An 11,452-nucleotide genomic window follows, 5' to 3' on the forward strand; every position below is an offset into this window, starting at 1 on the left:
TTGTCACAAGGCACTCACAAACTCTAGCATATTCTCTACACTGCAAAAAAAAAAAGATTTACCAAGTTTTTTTGGTCTAATTTCAGAACGGATTCAAAAGTCACTTCTCAACAAGCATTACAAGGCAGACTTTTACTTTTAACAAGACATTTCATCTGCTAGTGGAATTAGTACATTTTCATCTATATTAAGGATTTATTGACTTAAAGCAAGCTCATATATCTAACTGAAAAGTTCCTTGTAAGTTGTTTTTTTTGTCTTATTTTAACTGTTCTAAGATATCTCCACCAGTAACTAGACCAAAAATACTTGGTAAAGTGTTTTGCAGTGAAGGGATTTTCTGGTTATAATTCGGAATAAAAACGACACATTTTGAGATTTTTTCTTTCTTTTTTAAGAAATAAAAAATTTTTCAGTTCAGCTGCATTTTCAGCAAGTCTTTCAGCAAGTGTTTCTACCACCTTTGCACTTCTAAAGATTGCAATTTGTGCTCAAGATTAGTCAGACAGGGCCGTGCTGTGGTGGCGCAGGGGGTTAGCACGCCCCACGCTTGGAGGCCTTAGTCCTCGACGCGGATGTCGCGGGTTCGACTCCCGGTCCCGACGACCTTTGCCGCATGTCTACCCTCCTTCCTGTCTAAAAAAATACGAGCCACTAGCGCTGCAAAAACTCTTCGGAGAAAAAAATTGAAAAAAAAAAAAAGATTAGTCAGACTGCATCTGTGCAAAGCCATCTTGAAGCTTTGCATATTTATTTTTTCTCCCACCTGTGCTGTGGATCTCTACAGCTCCTCCAGTGGTAGCTAGCATAGGCCTAACAACCCATGCTAACTCGTAACTCATTCAGCCTGTTAGTTCACATGGATATCCATGTTTTGTTGAACACTTAAAAAAATGAAAATCGTGTGATATTCCTTCCACTTCAGTCATGCACTGCTTTGTGTTGGTCTGTGACATAAATCCTCCCACAAAGTACAATTTTTGTTGTAACTGGACAAATGTGGAAAAATTCAATTAACACTTTTGCTCTTATGCACAATCACTTAAGAACTCATGACTGACACTGAAACATTAAAATCATTCAATCATGCCATGAAGTTACCAGACAAAGGATCGTCTCAGAAACTGAATGTTTTATTTTTTCCAAGCGCACAATTGTCAGGATTCTCATACTGTACAAAGTTCTTATTATGTTTCTGGAAATGTATTACACAAAATAGAATTATGCAAATGGTCTGACTACTGTGATGCTGGAAATGCTTAGGGGCAGAAAAATACCAACTTTTACTGCACCCTCCACATTTTATGAGTAAAAACTCTTAAAAGAAATATATTTCTACCACACTGTAAATAAAGTCCACCCTTTAATTTGAATATGTATTGAGTGATAGAAAATTCCACAATAATAACTGATTGTCTACTGCAAAACTGCTGTGGCACATTTGATGACACTCATTACAAGTCCTAAATTATATAAAAAATAACAGAAACACTTTAATCTTGACACTGATCACAAAAATTTTAAACAGTATTTCATTATTTCCTGTTCTTATGGCATCTAAATAAGACATGATGCAGACGCCCAGTTTACTTCAGACTAGGAAAGATAGAGATGTTGAATTCAAATTTTGTCGACTTTCAACAAATTGGAGTTCAATTACCGTTGGATGATTTTTATATGTTGTGCAAAGACAAATAATCAAATATCCTTGCGGCTTTCTGTAGTCGCAAACCCGCAAACCCTACCTCAGAGAGGTAGAGTAGCTGTCTCAATGGCAACCAGGCGTAGAAAGCAGGAGTACCACCGATAAGTTTGACACCACTGATTTTGTTAGATACAATTATTTCTCACAGTAGTATTTCCCCTGCTGGATAACAGTAGCCACTATGAACAAGAGAAACACATTTTTGTGGCAGTCCATTTGCAATTAGGTTCTCCAAACCTCCTGCTTGTAGGGACGTCTCACTAGAAATTCATAAAGTTTTCATGTTCAAAACTTTGCAGTCCACAGCTAGACATCGTTATTCCCTCTAGAATTGTTTTTAGACAATATGAATGATGCAAGTGAGAATGGGATTAAAAGGGTCCAGTTTTGAGGTCGAGGTTTCTGCTCAGTCCTAACAAACTCTTACCTGTTCATGTTCTGTCTCTGCCATGTTTCCAGGTGAAGTCAGGCATAAAAAAATACCAAATGTTTTCTGTAATTTCAGCACTTACTTTGCAAAATAGTGATTTTTTTTACATACCCCTTGTTTATTTGAAATACAAAAAAAAACTTTATTTGTTGCTGTTTTAATCAGAATAAACTTTGAGCACATGCATAGTGCTAACGATCAGAGTAATTCAGCCGTGTGTTTATGGGTGTGTGTGTGTGTGGGCGTGTGTGGGTGTGTGTGTGTGTGTGCTGGAGGTGTGTTCAGGTGTTTAGTTTGGCTCCCGCCATTATGGAAGTGATGAATGAGAGGCCGGTTGGCTTTAATGGCCGGCTGGGCCAGCTGGACCAACTCCTCTTCACTTGCATCCAGTGGCAAACACAATTGGTCACATTGATCAAGTGAGCAGCAGAACAATGGCTACTGCCCCACTGGGGTCCCGTCTGTTGTTAAGCCTCCCCTCCTTCACTGAGCAGACTTGTTAGAGATGATGGATAAAAGACAGGGGAGCAATTGAATCATAGTGCTTCGCAGAAGTACTCACACCTTTTTCCAGACATTATGGCCGTAACTCGATGGATTTTTCTGAACACAAAGAGTTGAAGTGGAAGAAAAATGGTAAATGCTTTCCAAAATTCTTCAAAAGCTAAATATGGTGGCGCGTGTGTGTTTGCATTCGTTCCACTTTACGTTGGTACTGCTGATTAAAACCTGTTGTCTTTAGACCAATCAGTTGAACCTATTTATTGAGAATGGGGCACTGCTTGTCTTCAAACAGTATCACGAAGACCAAGGGGCAGAGTGGACAGTTCAGGGGTAGACATTTATTGCAGGGTTAGGCTGTAGAGCAATAACAAATCCACCTAAACTGACAGGCAGAGCAAGGACAGCATTAATCAGAGAAGCAGCCAAGTGACCTTTGGTAAGTCTGGTGGAGCTGCAATCTGTCGATATGGCAACTAAAAGGGTGGTGCATTCCACAAATCTGGACATTTTCAAAGGCCAGCAAGAAGAAATCCATTGGTAAAAGAAAAAAAAGTAAATAAAAAAATTCTGTCCTGTTTGCAGTTTGTTACATGTAGGTGTTCTGGTCAGATGAGAGGTGGTGGCCGAAAGTAGCCTAAACATGTGGCCTGAGCTAAAACGGAATGACTCAAAGAATGTGTAGATTTTGATCAAATTGTTTGGTTCACTCTGTTAATGATGGAACTAACTAACGAACCCCTTCACTTCACCCTGAAACAACAATTACTTAGAAAAGTGATTCTACAAAAATGAATATTTTTTGGAATTCTGTTGAAAATAATTTATTTTCTTTCCGGTTCACAATTGGGCACTACCTTGTATGTCTCCCACTTAGAATCCCTATAAAATACATGGAGGTTTGTGTGAAGAGTCCACCTTTTTGGGATGCCAGGTATCTGAAAGTGAAAGTGAAACTAACAGCATGTAAAATCCACACCTTTGATCCCGACACACATTCACTATTCAAGGCCAGAGGTGCATCCATAACAAAACACAGACATCAAAGACATGACATCCCTTGAATTCTCACAAAATTCACTTAATTTTCTGATGTTTATCCAGGTTTATGTTTGACAAAATGTGTGTGTGTGTGGGAGTGTGTGTGTGTGTGTGGGGGGGGGGACAAACCAAAACAATCAAGGGTAAAGAATGCTTTAACAAGGCACACACATTACCTCTAGGATTACAGTGAGTACAGTTTGGGTTTTATCACTAATTTAAAGGAAGAAGTATGTGAAGCAATAGCAGATGTGAATGATGACATGAATCGTTAGCTGGAGGCAGAGACAGCTGTATTTGTCATAAACTGTCAGCGGGGGGGCGGTGGGATCGATGCCACTTTGTCTCTGTCGTCATGCCGCTGACTGTTGCGGTCTCCTTTTAACATGTACAATTCCTCGCAGATGTGGCTCTGACTTTTAAGTCATATTTCCTATCTTAGCCATTAAATCCGTGTAATGGCGCCAAGATGTTCCCAGAGCCGGGGAGGCACATAAAATCAAAAGCCTGCTGTGCTGCAGAGCGAAGCTGGGAAAAGACACACGTTCTCCGTGTGTGTGTGTGTTTTGCACAAAACCACATGTTGCACACAAAAACAGCGACATCAAGCTGTTAGGAGTTTTTAAAACGGCTTCCTGGGACGGACCCTGGACCGAACAAATGGCTGGCAGCGAAAGAGCGGAGAGAAAAAGCCGAGATAAAGACGACATCTTTCACTCAACAAAAGAGCAACAAGCAGCCTAATGGTGGAGGGTTATTCAAGGAATTGCTTTTGCTTTTAACAAGCATATCTTTTACACAGGGAGTAATAGAGTGTCTGCTTGTATTTCATTGTTTCCTCACAGAGGCAGCCTATAGCAAACGTCCCCCCTCCAGCAGCCCCACTCATAAAAACACAAGAAAAGGCATGGTTTTAATACACACTTTAATGAGTAAAAAAGGGAAGTAATGACATGCAGGGAACATTTTTCGTCTTTCTGCTCTGCAAATTGACACCAATGACCCGCAGTCGGCTTAATGTCGTGGGTGTGACTTGTGGAACGGGCCAATGAAAGCTCCTCTTGGTATTTTCCTTCCAAATGCAATTATTAAGAATGATGCGAGTTTAACAATAGCCGGATCAGAGCGCTTAACTTTGTCATCATGAATGAATCCTGTTGCACTGTGGATTCGGAGACAATAAGTATCACAAGGCATTCTTTTCTTCTCTTTTTTTTTTTTTTGCGCTGGAAAACAAAGCTTCTTTGAACCGTCTCGCCATCCGAGCTGGCCCTTTGTGTCGGCCCTCGGAGCTCAATTGTTTTCTCCTTTCGGTGACTAAATGTCCGGCTTAATGTGGCGCTGCGGCTCAGGGGAAATGATACCCGGACCTCGGTCCCGAGCATTAAGATTACATTCATTTGTGTTGCTTTTCTAAACACACAAGATTACATTTGGTCTAAATGAGTGTGCACAGTCATCAAGAGCTCCTCGTGTTTCTTTTTTTGTTATTCCACATCCACTAAAAAGGCTCCGTGGCGTAAACAGTTTGGGATGGCCGCCGGAGAGGTTTGGACATACTGATAGGATGAAGATGCTGTTCTGGCTTCGAACAAAGGGAGGCTTGATTCCAGGCCTTCTCTCTCTCTGCCTATTCTAAATACCTTGATAGCTAACAATTTGGACAATAAACACATTGATGAATGGCAGCTCTCCATTTCTTCTTCTAGTCTGAGTTGGGAGCATCAAAAGGCCACAGAGAATTGCTTTTGTCATTTGGAAAAACAAGGATGATACACATGACACCGTCTGGAATTCATTCTCTGCTTCAGTTTGAACATGTGCATCCCATTTGGGACTTTAAGGTTTCAGTGTGGCTAAAGTAGCTGGGTAAAAACGACTCCATAATCACACAGGTTGCTTAGGCCGCATCTGATTTGTTTCGGAAGTCAAAGCGCAGCTGTTCCAATTGGAAGTCCAAATCAGTAGGAACTGCTAATGGCTGTGGTGCTAATTGTTATTCTCCCATCTTAATATTGCACACTTTCTTCGTATTTCCAAAGGAAGGTACGCTGCCTCAGGTAAACAAACTTCCGCAGCAGCTATGTAATTTACACAATCAGCATTTCCACTGATTATATAACTGCGCAGTTTGACATTTCAAAAATAAATTTGCTCAATGGAAACACGGCAAAACTTTGCTAGGATGAGCAAAATTGATTTATTTCGCAAAACTGCAACAGAAATCCGTTTTTTCCACATCACTCGAGTCACATGATCAACAAGCAGAGGTTGCCCCGGGCGCAGCAGACGACAGGAAGTAGTTGGAGGAGCATGCTGATTTTTTATTGGGAGAACAAACATATCCACCTGTGATTTTAATTGTGTTTCTTATTTAAAGGAAACACAAAACATAGCTAAATTGTGTTTTTTCGACATTTGCGGAATATCGACAATTTTTGCGCACATTTGTAATGGAAATGCAGTTTAATTGACGGCCACTCTGGCTGCCACGGATTTTTGGACAACTTACAATCTGCACCATGAATCCTATAATAATACACACCGATTTAGCATTAACACAAATGCTAACACATGTCTGAAAGGACCAAATAAATACATTCTTTAATCTGTATGCTACATTATACAAACTTTGTGCTGATAAAGATTCCTTCTTTTTGGGATGACTGAAAGTGAAAATGACCAATTATCTGATCACAATTGGCCACTGTAAAATCCACACCCTTCATCCCAATTCTCATCCACTATTCAGGGCTGGGGGTGCAGCCATACTACAAACATATGACATCCTTTGAATTTTCACAAAATCCACTTCATGTTCTGACGCTTAAATCTGCCTAACACTGTTTTTTAATGTGCTAACATACAAGGAAATACAGGACACTATGACATGGCACTTTAAGAAACACAAGATAACACAGTAATGTCCATTCAAGCTCTTAAAATAGCATGTTTACAAATAAATAATGTACAATGCTATGAGCCTCACTGGTTTAAGGAAGTTCCTAACACCAGAAGTTTTCACAAAAAGTTCATATCTGCCACATTTATGACATTTTTTTTCTTACTCAGGAACCATCCTTAGTACTAAACTTGGACTTTTCCCACTGGAATTCCGACTTGGTTCTCCATAGATTTCCCACTGGAAACTGGAAAAATCTGATCTCCAAGTACAAATAGGATACACACAGTTAACATTACTCCAGTAGTAAAAGGCAATGGTAGCAGGGAAAATTCCTCAGGTTTAGGTTTTTAAAATGTGTTTTTTACTGGAAGTTTCTGTAGTTACTGTATGTGTAGCAGAAAAATGTCACATTGCAGCAAGTAGAAAATAGACAAAAAAAGGGAATAAAAGTCACAGGAGACTAAGATGGGCTAACAGCTAGCCAGGAATCTGTAGAACACCAACCCATGTTAAAGATTTAGCAATGTTGTCAATGTTGATGCAACCAGTGAAGTAAATACAAGTAATCATTATTGCAATAAAAAAGACTACTTGGATGCAATATGTGGTAGGATATTGTAAACAAAGTATTTCACGATGGCTGACAACTTTGCTCAATTGCACGTTGAATTTTCATACTTACTGTTTGCTGTGAGCACAAAATTTATGGTTTGTGCACAAAATCTTGTCCAATAAATCTCATTATGATTTGTGCATGCAATAAGACAAAAAGCAAGTTTGATGGACTGACATTGATATGTTGCAGTCCCAGTTTGTGTTTTTGCATGTGTTATGATTGTTGTGAAATCAGTGAAGGTGGATATAGTACATGCTTAAAGGTGCAGTACGTAACTTTCATTAAAAAAATGTTTTTTTTGACATATTTGTTAAAACCATGTTGTGACAGTATGCTATGAGACTGTGAAAAATTTAGCTTCTCTGCCTTCTCCAAGTGCTAACTAGAAACAATCAATCAGAGTCAGGAGGTGGGTCTTAGCGCTGTCAATCACCCTTAGTGTGGCGCTCCCTTCCTTTCTCTCTACTATGATACAGCTTCTTCCTGATAGCAGAACCTGTAGAGAATGCTAAGGCATTAGCCCATTGAGCAGCAAGTACATGAGGATTATTGACAGCGCTAAGACCCGCCTCCCAGCTCTGATTGGTTGTTTTTGACTCAGAGCGGTAAGTTTCTTCATGCAGCAAAAGGGGTCACATCGACCTTTTCTCAGATTATCTCTACACGAACACAACATGGTTGCAGTTTTAACAAAGGTATAAAAAACATATATTGTTTTAAATGTGCATCCTGCAGGTTTAAAGTAATATTTTCATTTTATCTACATATTTTTTTCTGAAGAGGAGTGATAAACAGGTTTTGCAGTGACCCAGCCAGAGCTCCAACTTGAATGTGATATCGCACACAAGTGATATTATTTATTATTTGAATAAATAGCATTCAAGTAATACAATATAGGATTTTTAAAAATTACCTGTTAGCTTTACCATATTATGATCATTTTTTCTTGATTGTCCAGACAGAAAATGCTGCTTACTGTTGTTAAGATGCTCTCTACTTGCAACACAGCTTTAAAAAGACAAAACCAAAACGCAATAGTCTATGATCCCACATTGAAGCATGTGAAGCCCTGACTTTGTTGATCCATTTGACCAGCTGTTAGCATTCTGCCGCTCTGAGGATTTTGTTTCTTCTCTCCAAACTGGCTGCAATATGAAATCTTTGCTATGATAGGTAAGAACGCTGTCACTGACAACAGCTTCATAGAACCTCGCTTTTTACAAAATCTAAACTAACCCTTTAAAGCACATATTGTTCTGTCTTCACCAAGCCGCTTGAAAAGACCTTGTGAATGAAACAATGTGGCTGGTGTTTCAGAATCATCTGTATCTTATCATTGCAGGAAGGAAAAGCCCTTTAAACAGAAAAACGTGGAAAGCCAGACCTTTTTTTCTTCTTCTTCTTTTTTTTCCCTTCAAAGCTCCTCCAGAGCGAGGGCTGTTGTCTTTAAGGAGGAGGGGAAGAAAGAGGAGTGGGGGGGGGTTACTTTCAGCGGCTTCAGCTCGGGGCTGGTTCTCATCATTTTGACAATAAAACTCAAGGAGTTGAAACAAAGCAAAGTTTCACGAAAAAGAGAAAGGGGGAAGGATGGAGGGAAGGGGCAGGGAGATTTCCGCTGGCCTGTGCTGAATTGTCTTCTCCACTTCTAATCCAACAGCCAAAGAGGAGCAGAGTGGTGATTTTAAGAGGAGCTTGGGGGGGGGCGGCAGCTTTTGGTGCCCTAATTCCTCTCTGGCACCCTGGGGCAGGAGGCCGGAGGGACCAAAGGGCTTGAAAGGGATCAAAGATGAATGAGTGATTGTGCTTTAAATTCCCAAAGGTTTGTTTTCATAGTGTCAGAATTTTATTGCAGTTCTGTTATCCCCGCCTCCCCCTTCCCTTCTTTTTTCCATGAGATCTGTTTGATTCACAAATATAAAAGAGAAAAAAACAATACTGAGCTCACTTCAGGCACTTACTTTTTGCTTCTTGAAAGTGTCAAACATCTCCATTTGACTGATGAGCGCATGCTTCAATCAAAGTGTTGTTGTTTGAAGATATATTTACAGGCACGTCTGTACATTTTTTTTTACATTCTGCAACTGATAAACAAATTAGGAGAAAGAGTTTCTTGCGGATGCAGTGCAGTGATCGTCCTCTCATGCGTCAGCGCTTGTGGAGACTTGTGATAACCTGGGGTCGGAGTCTATCTCGAAGCGGTAGTGGTAGCCCTCCCAGACCTCCCTGCAGGCGTCCCGCATGTCATACACACGCTTCTTGATTCCCTTGCGGTTGAGGTAAAGTACTAAGAGGAAAATGAGGCCTATGAAGCCCAGAACGATTCCCAAGAAGACATAAGAGGTCTGCAAAGCGAGGTCTGCCCCCTCGTCCCTCTGCTGGCATTCCAGAGTCAGCATGCCCACTGCGAGGATGGATGTGTTCCTCATGCTGGGAGGGAAGGCGCACAGGAGGCCCTCTGCATCCCTGACGCGATTCTGGGATCTGTTGAGCCATTGCGCAAAGGGTTCAATGCCGCAGGTGCATGTGAACGGGTTCTTCCCCAGAAGCAGAGAGGCTCGGGGAAGGGAGTCCAACTCTTGCAAGCCTTCGTCGTTGAAGGTCTTGAGGGCATTGAGCGTGAGGTCAAGCTCCTCCAGGCTCTCCAGACCTGAAAGGGCGAGGCTGCGGATGGCCACCAGAGAGTTGTTGGAGAGCTGGAGGCGGCGCAGGCCGTACATGCGGGAGAAGGTGCGCGAGGGCAGGTAGATGAGGCTGTTGTCGGACAAGTCCAGGACCTGTAGGTTCGCCATGGAGATCATCTGGAGGGAGGCGGCCAGGTCCATCACCGACGAGTAGTTGTAGAGGGCTCGGCTGAGATTGAGCTCTCGCAGGGACTGGCTGACGTTGCTGAAGGCTTCGGGGTGAATGACGGTCAGCTGGTTGTTGCTCAGATCCAGAGAGCGAAGGCGGAGAAGTCCGGAGAAGGTGTGGAATTCCATCTCTGAAATTCTGGGTCGGAAGAAAAGCATGACGTACAGATCAAACTTCAAAGTACAGTTCCAGAAGAGGTCTGAATGAAAGAATGTCTTTACACAAGAAGTACCCTGAGTCATGGATTCAACACTCTTGACTCTTCATCTTGTGAAGAGTCAAGCGTGTTCTAATGCCACAGAGAAAAATTATAATCCATTACTTTGGATTACTTGCTCAGTTCAATAAAATGTTTACATGTTGTTCTAATTGACAGCAAATGTCATCTTGAGACACTTTATAAGCCAATTACATGTTCAGTTATGCAGAAATACACGGTCCAGATTTATACCGTTACAATCCAGTCATATAGACAGATTAGATTAAATGGCCCACAGGCTTTTCTAATCTCAAATGTATGACAACACGGACCAATTCAACTCATAATGCCAACTTAAAAGTAATCTATGTAAGAAAGCTCAGCCATTTACATTGAATCGGTGGTTTTTATAGCAGTATCTTACCTGTTGTTGCTCAGGGAGAGGGTGGTCACATTATCCAGACCTCTGAAAGACTCCGGACCGATTCGGCTGATCTGATTCCCAGTTATAAACAAATTCCTGGTGTATCCCGGGATCTTCGGGATACTTCTCAGGTCTTTGGAGACGCACTTGACGGTATGTGCCGCTTCCGAGCACTCGCAGCGCGGAGGGCACGACGCGTAAACGGAGGCGAGGAGTGCGCAGAAAACAAAGCGGCTCGTCAGGTGCAGCATGTTGGAGTGAAGTCCAAAAGTAACGGGAGCGAACAAGACGAAATCAGGAAGAAAATAGAGTACTGGGGGAAAAGGGAGAGGGGGAGCAGAATGAAAGAATCAGCTTCTCCCAGACGCCAACATCGCGAGTTCAGTTGTCCCGGCTGGGAATGCGCCTTCAACTTCGCATGTCTGCAGAAAGTGCGGTCCGGAGGCTGGGTCTGATTTCCATGAAAACAGAACTGGGGTTCGTGCCGATCACAGGGGAGGGGGGGGGGGGGGGGGGATGTTTGATCCTCAGAGCGGGGCGTCGCTTCTTCCCCCAACAATGCAGTTAGAAGGACCATCGACTGGTGCGATGATGATCTGCGGGGAGGGGCTTCTCTCTCTCCCGCCTGACCGGATCCACAAGGAAGGAGAGCGGTCGGTTGTCTCTCTTAACTTTCCCCCAGAACCAGTATGACTACCCGAGCCTAAACATGGATTTTTAAATGTGAACTTTTATCATAAAATTTGCATTGTAGTCAGGGCCGGATTCCCAAGGATGTGGG

At 42.0% G+C, this 11,452-nt stretch overlaps 1 protein-coding gene across 1 annotated transcript; it reads right to left on the reverse strand.

Annotated features, from left to right (window-relative positions):
- Nucleotides 1-4,585: 4,585 nt before the first annotated feature.
- tpbg1b (trophoblast glycoprotein 1b) lies at nucleotides 4,586-11,268 on the reverse strand. Its single transcript, XM_032580574.1, has 2 exons — nucleotides 10,672-11,268; nucleotides 4,586-10,186 (listed from the first exon to the last, which is right to left on the reverse strand). The coding sequence occupies exons 1-2, from the start codon at nucleotides 10,920-10,922 to the stop codon at nucleotides 9,337-9,339; spliced, it is 1,101 nt and encodes a 366-aa protein (XP_032436465.1). The 5' UTR covers nucleotides 10,923-11,268; the 3' UTR covers nucleotides 4,586-9,336.
- Nucleotides 11,269-11,452: the final 184 nt, after the last annotated feature.

The sequence above is a fragment of the Xiphophorus hellerii genome, chromosome 13, assembly GCF_003331165.1.
Source record: "Xiphophorus hellerii strain 12219 chromosome 13, Xiphophorus_hellerii-4.1, whole genome shotgun sequence".
NCBI lineage: Eukaryota > Metazoa > Chordata > Actinopteri > Cyprinodontiformes > Poeciliidae > Xiphophorus > Xiphophorus hellerii.

Excerpts from the sequence above, each read along its gene's own strand:
- tpbg1b (XM_032580574.1), bottom strand. The coding sequence starts at position 10,922 with ATGCTGCACCTGACGAGCCGCTTTGTTTTCTGCGCACTCCTCGCCTCC. Across the intron at positions 10,187-10,671 it reads CTCTCCCTGAGCAACAACAG|AATTTCAGAGATGGAATTCC; the intron begins GTAAGATACTGC and ends CTTCCGACCCAG.